Raw genomic sequence first — 20,236 nt, 5'->3', positions numbered from 1 at the left:
ACCCCAATGCTAGGCTGATGGAAGAAAACCAGCCTCTTGGATTCCCTGTCCAGGGGAGTGGCAGGGAACATGTTGTTGGGTAGTTGAGGCTTGGATGACCAAGTGCTCAGGGGTGGGGTGTTGGGTGAGGAAACTAGGATCACCCAGGGCAGGGAAATGGTGGCAGGCAAATGTCCTGTTCACAGGAGCCCCTGTGCTGGTTTGGACCAGGTTCCCAGCAGGACATCAATCAGTGCTTCATTAAAGGGCAATAGTGGTTCGGATGAGGAAGCCCCAGGCGGAAGCACTTCCGTCAAGATGTTAGTCTTGACTGCCACAGAGGGAAGTTCGAGATCAAGGACCTTTGTGGCCCTCTTCACCAGCATTGCATAAGATACTCCCTCCTCCACAGTGACAGTGGGGGGAGAGAGCAAGTCAGTACGTGGGGAGGCTTCAAGTTGTGGTTGCACTTGAGACACCATAAACAGACCAGATAAGGGTCTGTAACCGACATGGTGCGATGAAAGGTACCACGCGGCTTGAAACCTGCCTTCCTAGAAGACATCGTTCGAAACACTTAACATGTTAAAAGGAGACAGAGACGTAGCTCTTCACCAGATCCGGGCTAACTGACATGTAAAGAAAAGTAACTGACATCCATGTGCCTGGGTAGCGCCTTTATAGGTGATCACAACATCACAAAGTGCAGAACTGAATGAAGCCACCTGACAGCGCACAGGAGTACTGCTAACACAAAGGTTTCTGGATCCAGTCTGATGCCTGGGAAATTCAAAGGTAAGGAATCTGCAGCTAGAAGTCTCTACCAGATATATTGTTTCTTCTTCCTTTTCTTTCTTCCAGTTTTGTGTGCTTGGATTAAAGGTGTACGAATTAAAAACATGGTTTGGTCTGATCTAATTATTTTATACAATATAGAGAGTCTTACAATATTAAAGTCATATTTGATCTTTTGGCAGTGTGTAATTCTTTCACTGATTGGTGAATAGGCCGGATCATTAGAATCATGGCCAATATATACTATCACATTTACCCACAGAATGGGTGAAACACTTTGATACATCAGGTCCCTTTTTTCTTACAAGTCAGTACTGATAACAAGCAAACTGCCAAACACTCCAGGCTTTAAACATTCAATGCAAGTTATAGGGCCTGATTATGACCTTGGTGGAGGGGTTTACTCTGTTCCAAATGTGACGGACATCCTGTCCACCGTATTACAAGTTCCGTAGGATATAACGGAACTTGGAATATGGTAGACGGGATATCTTTCACATTTGGGACGGAGTAATCCCCTCTGCCAAGTTCGTACTCAAGCCCATTGTGACAGGTACCTGTAAAAAGAGTGCTGTCATCATGCATACGGGATAGTGGTGAAAACATGGCACAAGACTTTCCACATATCAACAAAAGTCGTAGCTGAAAGGTGCCTCATTGTTATGTGTGGTACCTGGCTTTTAACCATCTGCACTTTACTACTGGGGTTTTCAGTCCATAGTTATAATCTTAGCATCAAAATGTCAAGTTCCAGAAATGTGATATCTGTTAAAAGGTCAGGACTGACATAAAGAGGGACATTTGCCATGCGGACACTTGGTAGCTTTGTATGTCCACACAAAAGCAGCCATACGTTAATGCAATTGAGCAAATATGGCTGAAAACCAGTGGCAAGCATGTTAAAGCACCAAGTTTCAGCTGCCTCAAAATGCAGGGCTACACATTAAAGTGGCATAATTCAACATTTTAAAGGTTTTGCAGGGTACCATGCTATTGGCAGGAGTGACCGTCCCTACAATGTCGGGGTATTGAGTAAGGTAGGAGAATGAGCCCCATTTGCGTCTACCAATTCTCTTATTAAAACATTTGAATATAGCACTCTTACATTTTAATCCATCAATAGCGCTGTAAAACAAACAGCCCTGACAGAGTGAGGGACAGAGTTAAAAAGGTGTGAGAAAGGGTAATGAGATGTGAGTGCGAGAGTGCAGTACATAGGCTTTTTATGCTTAAACAATCTAACACAAGTCCATTAGACACACTACATAATCTGCATTACTTCCCCTTTAAAGGGAATATGTATTTTATAACAATCACTGCAAAAACGCATGCATAGTAAACAAAGGGAAAACACAATGATGAAGATGAATGGATGAATAGATGGGTGGATGGGGGTGGGTGGATGGGTGGGTGGCTATTTAAGCCCATATTTCACACATTAACATGAGCCTTTGTGGCACAACATGTGGTCTGCCCTAGGATCCACTGGTTAGCTACAGAACAAGGACCACTGCACCTTATATTATTGTGATACCTCCATGTGTAACCAGCTAAAACAGAGAAGTACAATAGCATGCAACAACACTATGTACTTGAAATACACACACACATATGTTAGTCTACATTTCAAAAATGGGCAGGCACCATTCTTCTCCAAAATAAATATTGCTTAAAGATATAGCAAAAGTAATTTTTTATTAATTATAAATGAAAATAAATACTGACCTAGGCAAACGGTGTCATTGCAATTCTCACTGAGCAAAATGAAAACACAAAAATACATTTAGAGCAATATGGTTAAATTGCATATCACCAATAAAAGTGTCATTGCATGGTTGTGTCATTGTACATCAAATGTTATCAACTTCACTAAAACGAATACAGTATTGTACTGTACTGTCTGACATGACATTACATTCAACTGACAATTGGTCGATAGATAGCAAAGAGAACAAAATAAAGGTAATAATGAGGGAGAGTGGCAGGAGTTGAAAAGAAGACGCATTCTGTATCTGAATTAACTGGTGAGGGGTGCTAATTGTTAAGGAAGCCATGAATAACATAGATTGAAACATGTTTGATACTTCGAAAGAAACTGCACACTTTTACATCATCAAACGTGTTGTGGCGGAAAAGAATGAAACACTTAAGAGTGCACAGAAAATATCTGAAAATGCTAAGTAAAAGCAATTAAATACATTTACTATCCAGGACAAATGTAAACACGTATCAATTGCAGTAAAGAATGACTTACTCTGCACAAAAAAAACAAGACAAATGTAAGGTAGTGACAGCGATGAAATTTTAATATGTTGTGGCCTTTTCTCCCAGATTAACGGGCTCCACAGCAAAACTCCATAGCCAGATACCCTCTTTGAGGGCAGGTGCAACTTATTTCATTTGGATGGAAATCGGGCACCGTGCCACCGTGAGTGGGAATAGAAGTCCAGTCACAGAAGAAGGAAGTTTAATGCAATTCAAGTCTACATTATTTGTTAAAAAACAAAGTGCCTTTGCAGGTTGGAAAGTCATTTATAAAATTATCACATTCTAGACATAGACGCCCACAGTAGGGTCGAGAGGGCTGCTGCAGCACCCCTGTAAAAACCTTGGTGAGATTCAGAAGGTGAATGAGCACAAAATATGTGTTTTTATCTTGTCTCATTTCATGTGGATTCAAAGCTAGAAGTCATATGTCAGGCTCTGTCTTCTGACAAATTGCTGCTTATTCTTTTAACATTGAGATTGGTGTTTACTTTTCATTCTTTGAAAGCATATTGAAAGGAGTTTGTAAACTAAACTATGTGACAGTGTATTACCTTGGTACAGGAGGACTGCAGTTAAAACTGCTCTGTATTATCCATGTAGAGGTAGGGGTATGCAATTCATAAAGCCTGACGTCCAGGACATAGTGTTTAGGTTCAAGGACAACAAATTTTCATGTCTATTTTGTCCTTTGGACAAGTAGGCCCAACACCCTGCAACACAAATCCTTTGGTTGTAAGTTTACAGTACCACATTCTAGACCCAGGAAGGGCATTGTCTACAGCTAAGGTAATGTCTGTCCATTTGTTAATACTGCTCAAACTTGTATTTATGTTTCATTAATGCAAAGCCTTCATTATTACAGTGAGCACTCTGTGGAAATGTAAGCTCGGGTTGCACTACTGGCAGATTTTCCAGCATAAAAATGTGCACACATGTTCGCAAAGTTTACCACTATCAGGCTATGTATAATGCTCCCAGAGTGATCTCTGTTAAGAAGCAAATATTTGCTGAAACCAAGACTGATGATTCTCTGTTTTCAAAACAAAATGTTCACAAAAAATGCATCTAGGAAAAAAGGTTTTCCTTTTTCTAAACAAACACCTATGAATTTTTAGACACCACTGCTAGTAAAATGTGTTTGTTCATGTGAGTATTCCCAAAAAATATTCACAATGGAAAAATCTGTGTAACCAGTTTCAGCGAGGTTATGGGAAATATGAAACTAAACAAGCAATGGAAAAGCCAATAGGTCTGATATTAGTAGTCAGCCATTTGGGTTTGTATACAGGTGTCTTGTTTTGACATAGTTTTGTAAAACTATAGTATTGTGGGAGCTGTTGGACCTTCAGCATTATACCAAACATTGGCTAAAAGTAACAATAGTTGCTGGTCTCAAAAATCACACAGTATTCCCTGGCACTGATAAAACTACTTTGTGTGTTGATATGCTCCTTGTGAAAGAGCAAAATACTGTCACTCACATTGAAGCCAGCTGACAGAGAGACAAAATTAGTTAAAAACATAAGGTCTTGGTTAACACCAGACCTAATTAGGGACCCAGTTCTTAAAGAAAGACAGAAAACTGCAGCTGTGGTATATGTCCTTGCATTAGTGCAGATTTGCGGCTTTCATGAATTCCTAAGAATTTACAGAAGTAGGCCAGGAAATAGTACTCCTAGAAAATATTTGTGAACTGCATTTTAGTTTGAACAAATATAAATGTGAGGATTTGCTCAGGCAAAAATCTGTTTCACATTTACAATTTCACTTTCCCTCCAACAACTTTTTTCCCCAACCCTGAAAGAAGTTCTACCTCTGTCCTATTCAGAAGTACATTTCCAACTTTGATCAGTATGGGAAAAGATTAGACAAGAGCTAGTGAAAACCCTAAAATACACAAGTTAGTAGGTTTGCACTGACTCAAAAGGGCATTCTAATCGTGAAAATGTTGCTTACTCCTACTTCTAGCCCTAGTATGTAGATCTGAAGAAAAGGGGGCAACATAAGGGAATTGATAGTATTCAAACTCTACTATATTTTGAGCCCTAGCATAATCAGAGAGGCTATTATCGGAGCTTTTATATAATGAGACTGCTGCCTTAAGTTGTTACTGCAATTCTTTGCACCAAAGGGACAAGTGGATTTATTTGCAGGACAAGCAGATTTAAAAGGCAGCTTGTCCCACGGACAAGTAGATATTTTATTAAATTCCACACCCTTGAGAAGTATTCTAGTTTGACAAAGCAGTTTTCACATTACTGCTGGCATTCCTCCTCATTCGAGGAGGGTGATCACTTTTGATAATATTGCAAGGGGCACTACTAATGTAGTCATTTCTTCTGTGGTCACTATTACAACACTAATAATATTAGTAGTTTGGGATTATTTTCAACATAAATAGTTCTTATTACAGAAAAGGGTGGAGACTCCTGCTCTACACTTACTCATTTGATCTTTCCAAATTAATTGCAATGCTAATTTTGTGAGCAAACCATTTTACATCAATAGTGACACTAACACTTTTTCATTCAGAGGAATTATTGGGTAGTTTTTAAGCAGATCCCAGGTGACTGATGGCACTTTTGTAAAAGCGATAGGCAATTTGCATCATTTAGGTGTCCATGATATACCAGTGGGGACGTACCAGTTAATGCGTCATGCCCCATAAGCAATGGAGTGAGAGAGCAAATGACATTAGTCTTAACTTGCTCTAACCATGAGGCATGTATTAATGATTGCTTACCTGGACACACTACAGGTATAAGTTACAATGTAATTAATTGCTTTACCGTATGAGAAAATGGACTTTACCAAAGTCAGGGAGGGTTTCTTTATTATGCATTCGCTTTTTCATCCAGATATATTTGAATGACATCAGTTAAATTTAACAGCGGCACCTCAATTTTTCTACATATTATAAGAAAACAAAAATAACTGCAAATGTATAACACTGAATGCATTTCATAAAAATCTAGGAAAATCGCACTATGAAACATTATCAAAAATAAAGCAAATTGTTAACTAGAACAACGAGATCTTTGTGACGACATTTTAGCATGCTAGGAATCGCTTAAATAATTTAGAAAACATGTACCATACCAGTCATAAGGGCAGCAGGTGGACAAACATTTCATGCTATCCTCATCGAGATATGGCGTTTCAGGAGGACATTTGGCAAAGCAACCTGTAGATAGAGGGGACAGGACTTAACGGGCAACAGCGAAAAGATCGCATGAATTACAGCTGTGGCTTTAAACATTTCCGAGTCGTAATCTTTCATAAACAGCAGCAAATGTATCAACCCTGCGCACACACATTAGGATCCAGTTAACTTGTCAATCAAAACTGAAGAGTAATTATTTATTCCTAAGCAAATGTGTGCTATTTTCCTAACTGTAGCCAATCGAAGGCAAGATTCTCCTCCAAATACTCAAATGATAAAACTTGCTAGAAAAGGGACGGTTTAATAATTTTTCTCCAGCTACCTGTGTATTCTTAAGCCAATATGTGACTTCTAGTGAACAATCAAACCTCCAAAAAATAAAAGCTAAGGCTATTTTTCAGGACCAAGACTCATATGGTTTGCCCCTGTCTGTCGTTGGACAGTGTGAAAAAGGTAATTCCCTAAGGCCGATTAATACAAGCGCTGCATCCATCTCTCTTTTGTTTAACACGAGCGAGAGTGGTTTTGTCCTGCTGAAACTTTACAGACTAAGGAATGCAGGTGGCCCCTTTTAAGTTCCCTCTTGTGACTCGTGCTGGCTCTGCAAACATGCACATCTGAAAAAAGTTAGCTAATGCGCAAATATATCTGTATGTGCACAGATAGTGCACAGAGACTGATGCACTGGGCTAATGTCATGCACATTCGCACAGGGTGAGAACCGGACAGCGATCATGGCCTGCTTATTTGTGAGAGCAACCCACAATAACAGCGGGACTGATGATAAATGAACTTGCCATTCCTTCCCCTAAAGCTGTTCTGCTCAGCTGCACTCTTGGAGCAGGGTAAAGTCACTAGGTCCTGTCCCTCCAACCAGGTAGCTAGTATGAGAGTATGTGCAGCTATGTCCTCGGACGTCCTGCTATTATTTAGCCACTAAAGCAGGTCCAAGCATCCAGGAGCACACTGATGTTGCCCGTGACCCAGAAGATGTGTGTCAAGTTCGGACCTAATGCAAGCTGCTGATGCACACATTCTCCACCATGCACTTGTACGTCAACAACTGGGCGAGGATTCACTCACTTCCATCAGAGACACCATCGCTACCCTACTGGGCAATACTATGGACATACAGGTTTCCAACAGTCCTTTCACTCAATTTACAACTGCAGATTATCACCTGAAACGGAGGAGACAAGAGTACCATCCACGTTTTGAGATTGCTACTACTCTGAAGGCTCTCCGACTTTAGTACTACAACATAATCTTGAAAAACAGTTTTGTACCTTCCATTAGAGTGCTGTAGGTCCCAGGAACCCTCTTGTTACATGTTTTATAGGTGGTTCCACATGGGTTATAATGCCATTTGCATTCGTCTTGTCTGTTGTAGTAATCGCAGAATACAGCTGAAAAAGAGAAACACGGGCTTTTACAAAATACATTTGGTGCAACCTGTTTTCGAATGCATTTTCCCAGGTCATATTTGGCCTCACAACTATATGGCCCTCAAGCAAACTTTCGATACGATTTGAAGAAATAGGCTGAATAAAAATGACGGCAGTGAATGAATACAGTGGACCAGTGCAGCAAATAGCAATGAGACACAAAAGGTATTGAGTACACATAAGCCAGAAGATCAGGTACACTTCCTCGTGCAGTGAGCCACCACTATTCACCTGGCAGCTATTCATAGGGTTCCCTACAGTAATCCAGTCATACCGATCCCAGTGGGTGTTTATGGGACAGTGAAGGGTGACTTTCTTCATGATCTCAAAGATAAACTCTCATAACTAATTGGATTTTTGTAGCGGGTGCAATAATTTGTTTTGGCGATTTGTGATAAACACAAAATGGAACAGATAGAGTTAGATCTATTAGTACAATAATGAGGGACTTCGAAGGGTAAAATCTATTAATTATAATATGTCATGGAATTTTGTTCACATTTTTAATTTATAGAATGATACTTATTGCTATTATTAGTAATATTATTACGATTTTGTTTATTAATATCGTTATGCCTATTTGCACAAATAATATCAGTCAGGGTGTCATCTAGAAGTGGCTATATTATTTTTGTTAATACTCAAGTTATTTCAACCATTACGATACTAGTGAGTTAGTAACGTTGCTAATATTCCCAAGAATTATAGTAAAAACAAAATACTACTACTACTAATAATAATAATAATAAAATCATTACCATTATTACTGTTGGAAAGGGTTGAAGGAACTATAAGATCCAGTTTCTAGCTAGTACAGTTTGCCAACCTTCTTGCAGAAAGGGATACCCTTAAATTAGGAACCCTGGGAAACTTTCACGTTTTTCAGTGAAAGGGGTGGGACACTGAGGCATCTGAAATATTATTGTGCTTTCTCCAGTTGACAGAGGTTGAGAACCTACCCTCTGCCGGCAACCAACATCTGTGTGGTGCAGAGAGCGGTTCCCTCGGTCAGCAGGCTTCTGGCGTTTGTAGACCTCGAGGCCTACTGAGGAAATGTTGAAAGCACCTAGGCACATAGTGAGTGGCAACCTGCTTTTGAACGGGGTTGAAGCATTGCGAGGTCACACAAAACTGTGGTTTATCACTCTACTATAAAAACGTGCGCATGGTGGAGTTTTATAACTCTCCTGATAGTGGTAGAGGAGGCACATACAATGTCATTGTTTATTTAAATTCTGAAATGGACGTACGTCTTGTTTGTGCAAAGAGTTAAGGGCCATACTGACACGCAACGTCTTCTAGGCCCACTGAAGTCCTTGAAGATCATGCCCTGGAACTGTTTTCGTTGTGATACTATGCTAAATAAAAATTATAGACCACAGGGGCCAGATGTACAAAGCCATTTTGCGATTGCAAACCCTGTGATTAGCAAAAATCACTTGGATTGCGATTGCAGAGTGGCTTATAGGTATCCAATAAACCAATTTTGCGTGTCGGAAAAAGCCTTTCTGACTCACAAAATGGTTTTAACTACCCTTCCCGAATCACAATTAAGAAATTAAAAAGGAGTGTGAAAGACGTGCCCAATTAATTGCAATTCATATGGCATGTTTCAAGAGTTTGCAGCCGAAATTGTGGTGGCAAACCACTAACAAATAACTGACCCCTGAGTTGGAGTAGAACTGATTTGCAAAGTGGAACACCTACCACTTGGTGAATTGTGTCAGGTGGCCTGGTGGGAGGGGAGGTGTTGGTACTGCCCTGTCTCTCGCAAGTATTCCCAAACAGATAAGATTTTTTTAAAGCAGCATCAGCTGCTCCAAGAAATCTGTATTGCTTTAAGAAACAACATTTCCAATTTGGGCAAACACAGGAATGGTGGTCTGATGTTCTTTGCAGGCCACCATTCCTGGGTTTATATACAACCACGGGGGTTTACACATGGCGACCTGTATAATTAATCTTCATTGGGCAGCTCATTCTGCAACCCCTTGTGACTGTAGATTTTGTGATGCAAACTATCAGTATATAGGTTGCATCTCAAAATTAGACAGGTGACAAAAAGTCAGTGAATAATTTGCGACCACTTTTTGCAACTTTTTTCCTAGGACATCTGGTCCAAGATGACTTCCACTTTCAAACTATTTTTACAACTTTAACTTTAGCCAGGAACTAATGGCTGATGCTGTGTTAAATCTGCAATTAGGATGTGGGCTATTGTTGAAAATAGGGTGAGCTGAGATGTACTTTGCATTATGTCGCAACATACAGAACAGAACACAACAGTTATTGTAATTTGCATGGTGTTGCAACAATCTGACCTCTATCTGTCTCATGGTAGTTATTCCGGAGTGTCATATGTTTCTGGGTCTAATGATCCTGATGGAAGCAATTACAGGTATTGAAAAATATTCTCGACAGAATTCTGTGACATCAAGGAGGGCCACAAGCCTATTATTTTGTCTTAAATATAAAGTGGTGTAAAAATATAGTATATCCAAATTAGAAAAACGTACGCTTTTTCATTAAAATAGATAAATATACAAATTACTTCATATGAAAAAGTATTGATTGGGGACTTTAGTCAGAACGACATACAGGGGGTATGGAAAGAAAACATAAAATCAGAATAAAAAAGTAATCATTCATGTCGGTTTCATAAAACCCTTAAATTGAAACTTTCTAAAGAAAATTATACCTTTTTATCACCAGACTCATAGATACAAGTGTTGCCCAAAAGACAATCACTGATGTACTAAAAAAAAGGTAAATATTAATTGTGCCAATGTAGGGACATGAGGTCAATTTAACTTATAACAAATAGCAGTTTTTAAATAAATGAACACATTGAATGCGAGGAGCTGAGAAGTGTGTAGAATGTGACAACTAATGCCCATGAGATTGTATGACAATTATACAGCTATGTATGAGAATCGTATTAGAATGTCACGCAGTGACAAGAGCAATCCAAGTTTTCAAGCATTTTTATGAATGACCAATAACATTGTTGCAATCCACACAGAAGAGTCTTATCTATTTCTAATGTAACACTAAACCATTGTTGCTTATGTGTAAATTTTGGTGATGAAAAATGATCGTTGTTTGAGAAATTGTGCTTGGAGGCTGACTCATAAAAATATTCTTTCAATAAATATAAATTGATAATTTGAAAGCATTATGTGTAGAAGCCGTTCCAGTAGTGGTATCAGGTTGCAAAGGGCAATTTATTGCAAAACATCTTTCAAAATCTTAAAAAATAGATTATGAGGATCAAACTCTTGAATTCGGTTGAGAAACACCAACCTAAAATCTGCTTTAACAGTGAGTCGGAATGAGGGCGTGGCTGAGCCAGGCAAGATGGCGGCTGCTTAATACATTGGCTCCCGAGGGGCCTATTAATTATCCGCAAAAACGAACCCCATCCCTTGACCATCCCTCGGAGGGCTGTGCATCGGGGGTCACTTGAATAGAGAATAGTCGGTGGAAGGGATTCCCGTTCGCCGGGACCCCTCAGGAGGTGAGCCATGGAGCGTCACAGCCGGGGCACAGAGAGAAACTGGAGCCGGGGGCTTGAGTGCGGGTCTCTCCGGTGACGCCGCGGAGTCGAGGAGGAGCAGAGCCGGCTACGCAGCCCCAATTGATAGCGGAAGGAGGTGCGTAGCTCCGGGTGGAGGAGAAGAGGGCGCGATCGGCCCACGGTGTGCTACGCTCTGACGGAGCGGTGGAGGTGGTTGGCGCTGGGCCTGCGAGACCCAGTTTTTTTGCCAGAGAGGAAGAGCGGAGAGCCCCAAACACCTCGGGCCCTCCTGGCTCCCACGAGCGCTGGGGTGAGAAGAGTTAGGCACCCGGGAAGAGCCCCCTATGAATCCGACTTCACCGTGAGGCCTAGACTCAGCTACAAATTGAGAGCAGCAGATGGGGCACACCAACAAGACATTGGAGAAGACATTAGGCCCTCTGCAAAGATAATAGGGGCCCAGTGGACGACGAGTTTGTCGAGTGCAAAGCCGAGCGGCCCTAGCGCTACACCTGGCGCCAATTCTTGAAAGAGGTCACATCCGGGCATGGAGGGCCTCAACAAAGGGACAGTGCGAACACGTTTTGTATGAACCCCTTGGGAGGAGAGCTGTGGAGGTCGCGACTGGGGCCCAGGAAGAAAATGGAGCTGGGGCTTGAGAGCTGGTCTCTCTGGTGACGGTGAGGAGACGCTGCGCTGCGGAGCCGAGGAGGGGCGGCACCGGCTGCACGACCCCCTTGATAAGGGGAAAGGGCGCATCGCCCTGAGCGGAGGAGCAGCAGGTTCAGTTGGAACCTGCAGACCGGGGGAGCGGCGTGCTGCGCTCCGCCCAAACGGTGGAGGCGGAGTTCTGCCCAGGTGGACTGTGCGATCGGCGCTGGGCCTGCCAGACCCGGACTTTTCTCTGGTGAAGAAGAGCGGAGGCCCCCAAACATCTCGGGCCCTACTAGATCCCTCGAGCACCCGGGTAAGAGGAACTGGACACCCGGGAAAGGCCCTCTATAAATCCGACTTTACTACAAGGCCTAGACTCCGCTACAAGTTAAGAACAGCTGATGGGGCACACCGACAAGACATTGGAGAAGACATTACGCTCTATGCCAGGTTAGGGGGGCCCCGTTGACGACAAGTTCATCGAGTGCGAAGCAAAGTTGGGCCTAAGGCTACATCTGGCGTCAATTCCTGGAGGGGAGCATGTCCGGGCCCGGGGGACCTACACGTTGGGACAGTGCAAACTCGAAAACACGTTTTGCATGAACAACTGGGGTAACCAACGGAGGATTTAGCGGGCACTGCCGTGCTAGTAAAAGAACCTGAACTGAAGGCACTGGATCTAGAGGTAAAAGGGTCCGGTGGGGGTGCGGCTTTGGCCTCAAGCACTGTTAAGATCCCGGGCCTGGGCCATTCTGGGCTGATGACCTCTAAGGGCCGGCGCGGGAGTAAAGCGATGGAGCGCACCACTAACGCTGATCACGGCGGAGGGGACCTGCGAGACCTCACGCAAACCAAAGTACAAGATACCCTAGATACAATACTGGGTGCAATTGAGGCCAGAGAAGCAACCTTGAAGCATGACATCAATCAGGTGGCGGTGGAAATGGGCCTCCTGCGTGCGGATCACGAGAATCTTGTTGATAGAGTCAAGGAAACGGAGACCACGCTTGCGGACATTACACCGAGACAAAAAGACATAGAAGCCTCGGTACTGAGCCTCACGGACAGAGTGATGCGCCTGGAGCGCAGGGCAGGAGACGCAGAGGGAAGGAATCGAAGGAACAATGTAAGAGTGGTAGGGTTCCCGGAAGGAGCACAAGGCACAAATATGCTAGAATTTCTTGAGGAATGGCTGCGCACTGTGGTAGCACTGGGACAATTGACACCATCCTTTACATTGGAGAGGGCACACCGAGTCTCCTCTGGTGCCAGGGAGACCGCCCGCGCAGTGGTCGCCAGGTTGCTCCACTACAAAGAGGGAGACATTCTACTCCAGAGAGGCGGGACCATTTAAGGTGATGAATGGAGAAGTAACTCTTTTTCCAGATTTTACCATGGACGTCCAAGTTAGGAGAGCGTCATTCATGGTGGTGAAGAGAGCCCTCAGAAAGGAAGGGATCCAATACTCTTTCCTTTTTCCAGCAATATTGAGAGTGATCGCAGAGGACAAGACCACATTCTTCCAGAATCCAGAGGAGGCATGGGAGTGGATAGAGATTTGTGGAGGACGAGCAGGGCGGCCCACGAAATCGGACAACACCGAGAGAATGACGCGGGGAGCTTCCCGGGGGCAGCATCGCCGGACCCGCCTCCGGTTCGGACCGACAAAATCACAGAGGGAGTCTGAGAGGACAGAAGCCTTGTGAGTGGTGGCTGCTATGGGCAGACAAGCATCCCCTACAGGGAGCAACGAGAGAGACTCAGATGGCATGACAGCTTCATCAGCAGAGGGCTCCGGCTGCTCCAGGCGACCTCCGAGGGTGACTCCGCAAACAGCAGATGACTTGGGGTAACCGAATTCGACCTGGTCTGGTGATGGGGCACATGTAGTACTTAGAAGGCCCAGACGGGCATGGACCTACCCACCCCCCTACCGGCTTCTCGTCCACTCAGTTAGACTGGCGAGAACTATATTCACTTTGATGACAAAATTGCACTGTTGCACTGGTTATTTGGGCTACCTACATTTTCGGAGGCGCCCTGGGGAGGGGGAGTTGGGATTTTCAATTTAAATTTTGATGGCACCTGGGGGCAACAGATTATAACTGAGCTACCAAGAATAACAGATGGAGGGATGTGGAGTACCTGGGGTGGTAGGTTAGGCCGACCCTCTTTGATGCTTTTAAATGACAGACTATAGATTTCTAACGTGGAACATCAGAGGGATGGGGTCACCAGCTAGAAGACACAGAATACTATCTTATCTAAAGAAGAGAGGCATACATGTAGCGATGCTACTGGAAACCCACCTGACAGCAGCAGAAGTGGAAAAGCTAAGGCATAGATGGAGAGGGCAGGTGTTCGCTACTAAATACTCTGCATATGCGAGGAGGGCTCTGGTTTGGGTGCGGGCAGGTGTCCCTTTTGAGGTGGTCTCTACTGACATTAATCAGGAGGGTAGGTTTGTATTGGTGGAAGGGAAACTCCACGGGACCCCATTGGTGCTGGGAAGTATTTACGCCCCCAATCAGGACCAGATTCCCTTTATACAGCGCTTGTTGAGCCGTCTCACACGCCAGCAGCACGGGGAGTTACTGCTGGGGGGGCTTCAATAGCATAACGAACATAGATTTGGACCGCTCCATCCCACCATTACCCAGAGCAGCGGTCCATAAAGTAGCCCAAAATCTAAGGGAATGGATGCATGACTGGGAACTGATTGACATCTGGTGCGAACTGCACCCAGAGGACAGGGATTACTCTTATTGTTCAGGGCTACACCACATATACACCAGGACAGACAAAGTGGTGTGCTCAGCTGCCCTAGCACGGGGAATGACCCACTCTGAATACTTGGGACACACAATATCTGACCACAATTCCCTATTACTCAACTGGAGAGTGCTAGAGGATAGGCCCCCCCATACCGTTAACACCTGCCGCACTTGAAGACCAAGCATACAGGGAGGCGCTATGTTCATTCCTAACAGACCACATTAAAATTAATAAAGGATCAGCCACTACTAGCCAGATGGAGTGGGAAACACTTAAGGTAGCGATGAGAGGTTACTGTATAGGCCAAACGGTGGGGATTAAACGCACCCTAGAGCGTGAACTAACCAAACTAGAGGCAACCATACATGAGGCAGAAAAGGCAGGGAGCCAAGGCACGCCGAACCAGGAAGAATATATGCAGGCAAGGAGGACCCATTCCCAGGTAGAAGAACAATTCAGGTGCCACTTCACACAGAAATATTTAGCATTGATACAAACTGAAGAGGGTAGGGCAGGTAAGCTGTTAGCCTGGCTGGTAAGAACGGGAGGGGAGGGATCCCCCATCGTGAGCATTCGGGATATGAAAGGCGAGCATAGATTCAGACCAGGCCCTATAAACGACGCCTTCCGGGACTATGATACATACTTGTACCGGAGCCCCAACCAGATAGAGGAAGGGCGACTAGATACATTTCTACGACCGCTCCCACTGACTGTACTGGTGCACGAAGTGAGAGACGAACTGGGGCGACCGGTGACAATAGAAGAGGTAAGGGAGGCTATCACACAGCTGGCCCCTGGGAAGACACCTGGCACAGATGGCCTCCCAATGGACTTTTACAAAAAATACACGACACTGTTGGCGCCCCAGCTGGTAGAACTATATGCAGAAGTGCCGTGCGCCAGACGACTACCGGACTCTCTCAGAGAGGCACTGGTGGTGCCCCTACCCAAATTGAAATCAGGCGAGGCATCAGTCACTGATTTTCGCCCGCTATCCATGCTGAATAGTGATTTTAAAATCGTCAGCAAAGTCCTGGCTAATCGATTGCTCCAGCATATATCAAGGCTGATTCACACGGACCAGAATGGGTTTGTCCCAAACCGTAGTACGTCACTGAACCTCAGACGCCTTTTTGCCATACTGCAGATGCCAAATACAGAACGACCCCCAACTGGTGCGCTAATAGCTATTGACTTTGAGAAAGCTTTTGACTCAGTCAGATGGGACTATTTACAAACAGTGATGCTTAGGATGGGTCTAGGAGAAGATTGGGAGAGATGGGTGGACCTGTTATATACATCTCCACTGGCGCGAGTAAGAACTGGGAAGACAATCTCAGAACCCTATCCAATACATAGAGGCACCAGGCAGAGTTGTCCATTGTCACCATTATTATTTGCCCTGGCTATTGAGCCCTTGGAGGCACAATTTTGGCTGGAAGGAGCAGGCAGGGGGGTAGAATGGGGACAAACTGAGCACATAATCTCACTTTATGCCGACGATGTCCTCATTTATCTTAGGGACGGGGAGACGGGACTGCCCTGGGCACTGCAAATATTGGACTGCTTCGGGAATATGTCGGGGCTTCGACTTAACAGGAGCAAAATGTTTGTCTTCCCTATCACAGCAGGGTTGGCCCGCCCATCCTCATGCCCTCGGGATTTGGTGTGGGCTCCACAAACCATCAAATATTTTGGGGTACAGGTGTTCCACGATGTTAAAGATCTTCGAGATGGGAACCTAGGAAGGGCACTCTCTTCCCTTCAAACCTCAGTTAGGTTCTGGCTGACGTTGAAACTACCGATAATGGCCAGGATATCACTATCTAAGATGGTCGTGTTACCCCGCCTCCTGTACTATTTTGTTAACCTCCTGGTGACGATCCCGGCATCGTGGTTCAGGGAGTTGAATGCCTTGCTCAGGGAACTGGTATGGGACGGAGGGCAAAGCCGCACAGCGCTTGCAATACTCTGCAGGCCAAATCTAGGGGGTGCACTTGGTGTCCCAGACTTTGAGTCCTACTACTTGGCGTGCCAGTTACAGTGGGTCTCCAGTTGGATGGCAGGAGGAAGCCGACTGGACAGATGTGTCACGAGTGGCGAAATGAGCCAAGATGAATTTATAGCTCAGATGATACACCGGAAGGTGGAACCACAAGAAAAAAGTAGAATGACGAAGGTGGCACTGGTCTGCTGGAGGAGATGTACATGACGGGTGGGCGTAGGACCAGCTTACTCGCCTGGAATACCATTATCGGTACTCCTGTTGGAATCGAAGGGCGGGGACCAGAAGGGAACCGGACTAGGCACATCGGCGAAAGCAGGAGTAGAGACAATTGGGGACCTCTTTAGCAACGGGGTTTTGAGGACATTCATAGATTTGATGAAAAATGGGGGGGTACCGAGTGGACAGTTTCTCCTGTACCAGAGACTAACACATCATTTAATGAAGCACTGGGACACGGTAAACGCGGAACCGGCCACACACCAAGTACTGCACCTAGTGCTGACATCAGGAGATGACGCTCACTTAATAACGAAGTTATACAAGACACACGTCGAAAGCGTACTGGACCCACTACAACCTCAAAGGGAGAGATGGGAGAGGGCCTTGGGTAGGGATCTCACGGACTCAGAATGGTGGAAGGGAATAGCATACCCGCGGGGCGTATCAAGGAACACACAACTAAGGTATACCCAATTCAACTACTTACATAGGACGTACCTTACCCCACGTAGATTGACTTTAATAAACGGAAGAACTCCCAAGGTATGCCCTAAATGTAATGAGGTGGACGCTGGCTTTGACCACATGGTTTGTCACTGCCCTGACATTGGGAGGGGCTGGGGAGCAGTGGTGTCCGAACTGAAAGAGTTGCTCGAGATCGAGGTAATCAACACTCCAACTGTGTGCCTCCTAGGTCTGAAAACAGGATTAGTAGTGGGGAAGATAAAGGAACGCTTCCTGGATCTGGCACTGGTACTATTTAGAAAATTAATAGCACTTGGCTGGGGGTCACCTAGGAGCCCCACCCTGAGTGAATGGAGACGTGACGGGCTAAAATGGGCCAGAGCCGAGCTACAAGCCCTTAAATGTGAAGAAGCACGGGGCATACGACTAACACCCATTGCTCCGAAATGGAAAGAAATATTGATGAAGTGGGAACAAATAGTCAAGGGAAAGGAAGGAGGGGAGAAGGCGACAGCTGACAAGTGAGACCTGATAATGAGAAACAGAGGACACGTATTACGGGTTGGGACATGCGAGTAGAGAGGGAAGGACAGGCCCACGACAGTAGGGTCAGATATAATAAGAAATCAGCCGAGATATAGGCCCCCTCAGATCCCTCACCGATCGGGCCTGGAGAGCAACATGACACACCGGGGACCCCAGACATGCACCGAGAGGCAATGCAGGGATGTAGACGGTAAGGAGAGCTGGGCATCCCCCCTGGTACGAGCCTACCCCACATCTTAACTATCCTTAGCATGCTCCCACGCGTGCCATCATGTTAATAGGTTGTTAAGAGTTTGGTTAAGATAATTGGGAGGAGGGGGGGGATAGCATATTACAAGACAGAGGTTTCTGGAGAAGCTACACTCAAGCACATGACATAGAACGTGTAACAGCGAAACACACTCATAGAGACAAGGTAACACAGATAAGATAAATGGCGAATAAAAACGTGCACTGTGGAAGCAAGTAACATTGGCAAATGATACGACAAGAAACTGTTGAGTCATATTATTGTTTGTATTTAACCCACAATAAAATGTGAATAAAAATATTTAGAAAATAAAAAATAAAAAAACAGGGACTCGGAATATGAGAGATATAATTCTGGAATGACCATGTATCCAGTTTTCATTACATTCCATAATGATCTAAGCAGCAGATTAAGCACATTTAACACTACCTACGTATAAGCGAACTATTTCTCACTTACGGCAACGATCTGGAGTACGCCAATTCACACAGACCCCAGCTGCATTGCAAGCTTCAGCGTACATCGCCACACTTGTGCAAAATCCTTGATATTTGCCTTCAAAGTCACACACACAAGCTTCCTTGATACAGGCGTCATAATAAGGAGTAGGGTCAACCTGATAAGTGAAAAAGTGGACGAGAACAGACCTTTAATACAGTGCGCAGAAGCAGCAGCAATCTTATTAAGCACTCGGTTGTATGTTACATTTAATTCATTTCTTCAGTCACAGCCCTTGGGGGAAATGAAATATTCTAGCTTTTTGTAATCAACATTTATTGGATGTTGTTGGATATTGAAAGAGCTTGGTTCCCTCTTTCTTGACATGTAACGAGAGACCCTGATACTATTTACAACGGTGCTGCAAGATCCCTTCATGTACACCAGCACTTTCACGTAATCCCAGTCTACATGATTTTGTAAGTCAAGATCTTACTTGCAATCACAGTTTCAAAATTCAGATTCTCTCTCCTGAAATCTTACCTTTTTGTGACAGGATTGGAATCCACCCTCCTTAATAAGGGCACACTTTTTATAAGCCCAGTTTTTGCAGTAGGCATTGCTGTCACAAGGGTATGCTTCGACTTCAGTGTCTTTACATGTTGGGTTGGTCTTCCAGCTGTTTCCAAAAGCTAGGACAGAAGGCACAATTGACCCATCCCTTGCAATGGAATCATCAGATCGGTCGCCATTGTAATTTCCGCATATACCACACAATTTACCCTGCAAAGATTGCAAAGGTGGGATGAGGATGTCAGATTGTTTATTGTATTTGTCATACTAGCACATGGAGACATAATAACACTGTTCAATAGATAAACTATATTAAATTTACAACAAGCGTAGTGTGCCACACTCCCAGAATCTGGTATCATAGGACGACGTGGAAGCAGGCAGAAACATATCTTCAAATCATAGCTGACCTGGCTCAAAACAACAGAAGAATACAATGGTTCCAGACTCCCAAAATTCCTATGAGAAACATTTGGAAACAAGACCTTAAAAAATGGGTAATTTCATTTTAAACAAAATTGTAATCAATACTGTGTACTGAGATGGCCCAGGGTGGAAGGTTGACAGTTATAGTGGCAAAGGCAAACTTCACTTTTGTTTCTAAATGGATCAAGAACATTTGGAAAAAGTATAGGTGCCACTGTCTTTTCCTCTCACACACTTTACTCCTTATCATGTTTCCTCACTATCCCCTGCTTTTCTCCCTTTTCCTGCCACTTTCATTTGTTTAGATTTTTTTATTTAGAATCAGTCATGATCACAAGACATCATTACAAACTTATACCTATGAGACAAAGGTAATGATAATCAAATAGACAACCAGGATAGGCCACTACAAAGAGTAAAAAACAAGAAAAATGTAAAGCTAATAAGGAAAGGACAATGAAACGCATCAAAAGCATTTTAATAGCACTGGGGCCTCTAACCATAGTAATAGCCCATTCAAATTGGTATATCTGACATAAAAGTGCCCAACACTCAGGTACCTTAGGAGGAAGGGAGCTTATCCAGGATCTTGTTATGCATAGCCTAGCAGTAATAATCATGATTGACATCAATGGGGTTTGCCTGGGGTCACAATCAATTTTGTGAACCAACATAATCTCTCTATTGGGTAACTGAAAATTATGTCTATGGT

General features: G+C 44.1%; 1 protein-coding gene across 50 annotated transcripts in view; it reads right to left on the bottom strand.

The window, feature by feature from the left end:
* LOC138288307 (mucin-19) overlaps positions 1-20,236 on the bottom strand; it is a 1,675,551-nt gene that overhangs the window by 1,151,710 nt on the left and 503,605 nt on the right. For all 50 annotated transcript variants that reach the window (XM_069229764.1, XM_069229784.1, XM_069229763.1 and 47 more), the window contains 5 exons: positions 19,069-19,308; positions 18,547-18,703; positions 7,492-7,611; positions 6,142-6,226; positions 2,500-2,528 (listed from right to left, as the gene is read on the bottom strand). In XM_069229764.1, the coding sequence (XP_069085865.1) occupies positions 2,500-2,528; positions 6,142-6,226; positions 7,492-7,611; positions 18,547-18,703; positions 19,069-19,308 (631 nt within the window). The remainder of the gene's footprint in view (positions 1-2,499; positions 2,529-6,141; positions 6,227-7,491; positions 7,612-18,546; positions 18,704-19,068; positions 19,309-20,236) is intronic.

The sequence above is a fragment of the Pleurodeles waltl genome, chromosome 4_1 (genome assembly GCF_031143425.1).
Source record: "Pleurodeles waltl isolate 20211129_DDA chromosome 4_1, aPleWal1.hap1.20221129, whole genome shotgun sequence".
NCBI lineage: Eukaryota > Metazoa > Chordata > Amphibia > Caudata > Salamandridae > Pleurodeles > Pleurodeles waltl.
This window is presented reverse-complemented; position numbering and strand designations above follow the sequence as displayed.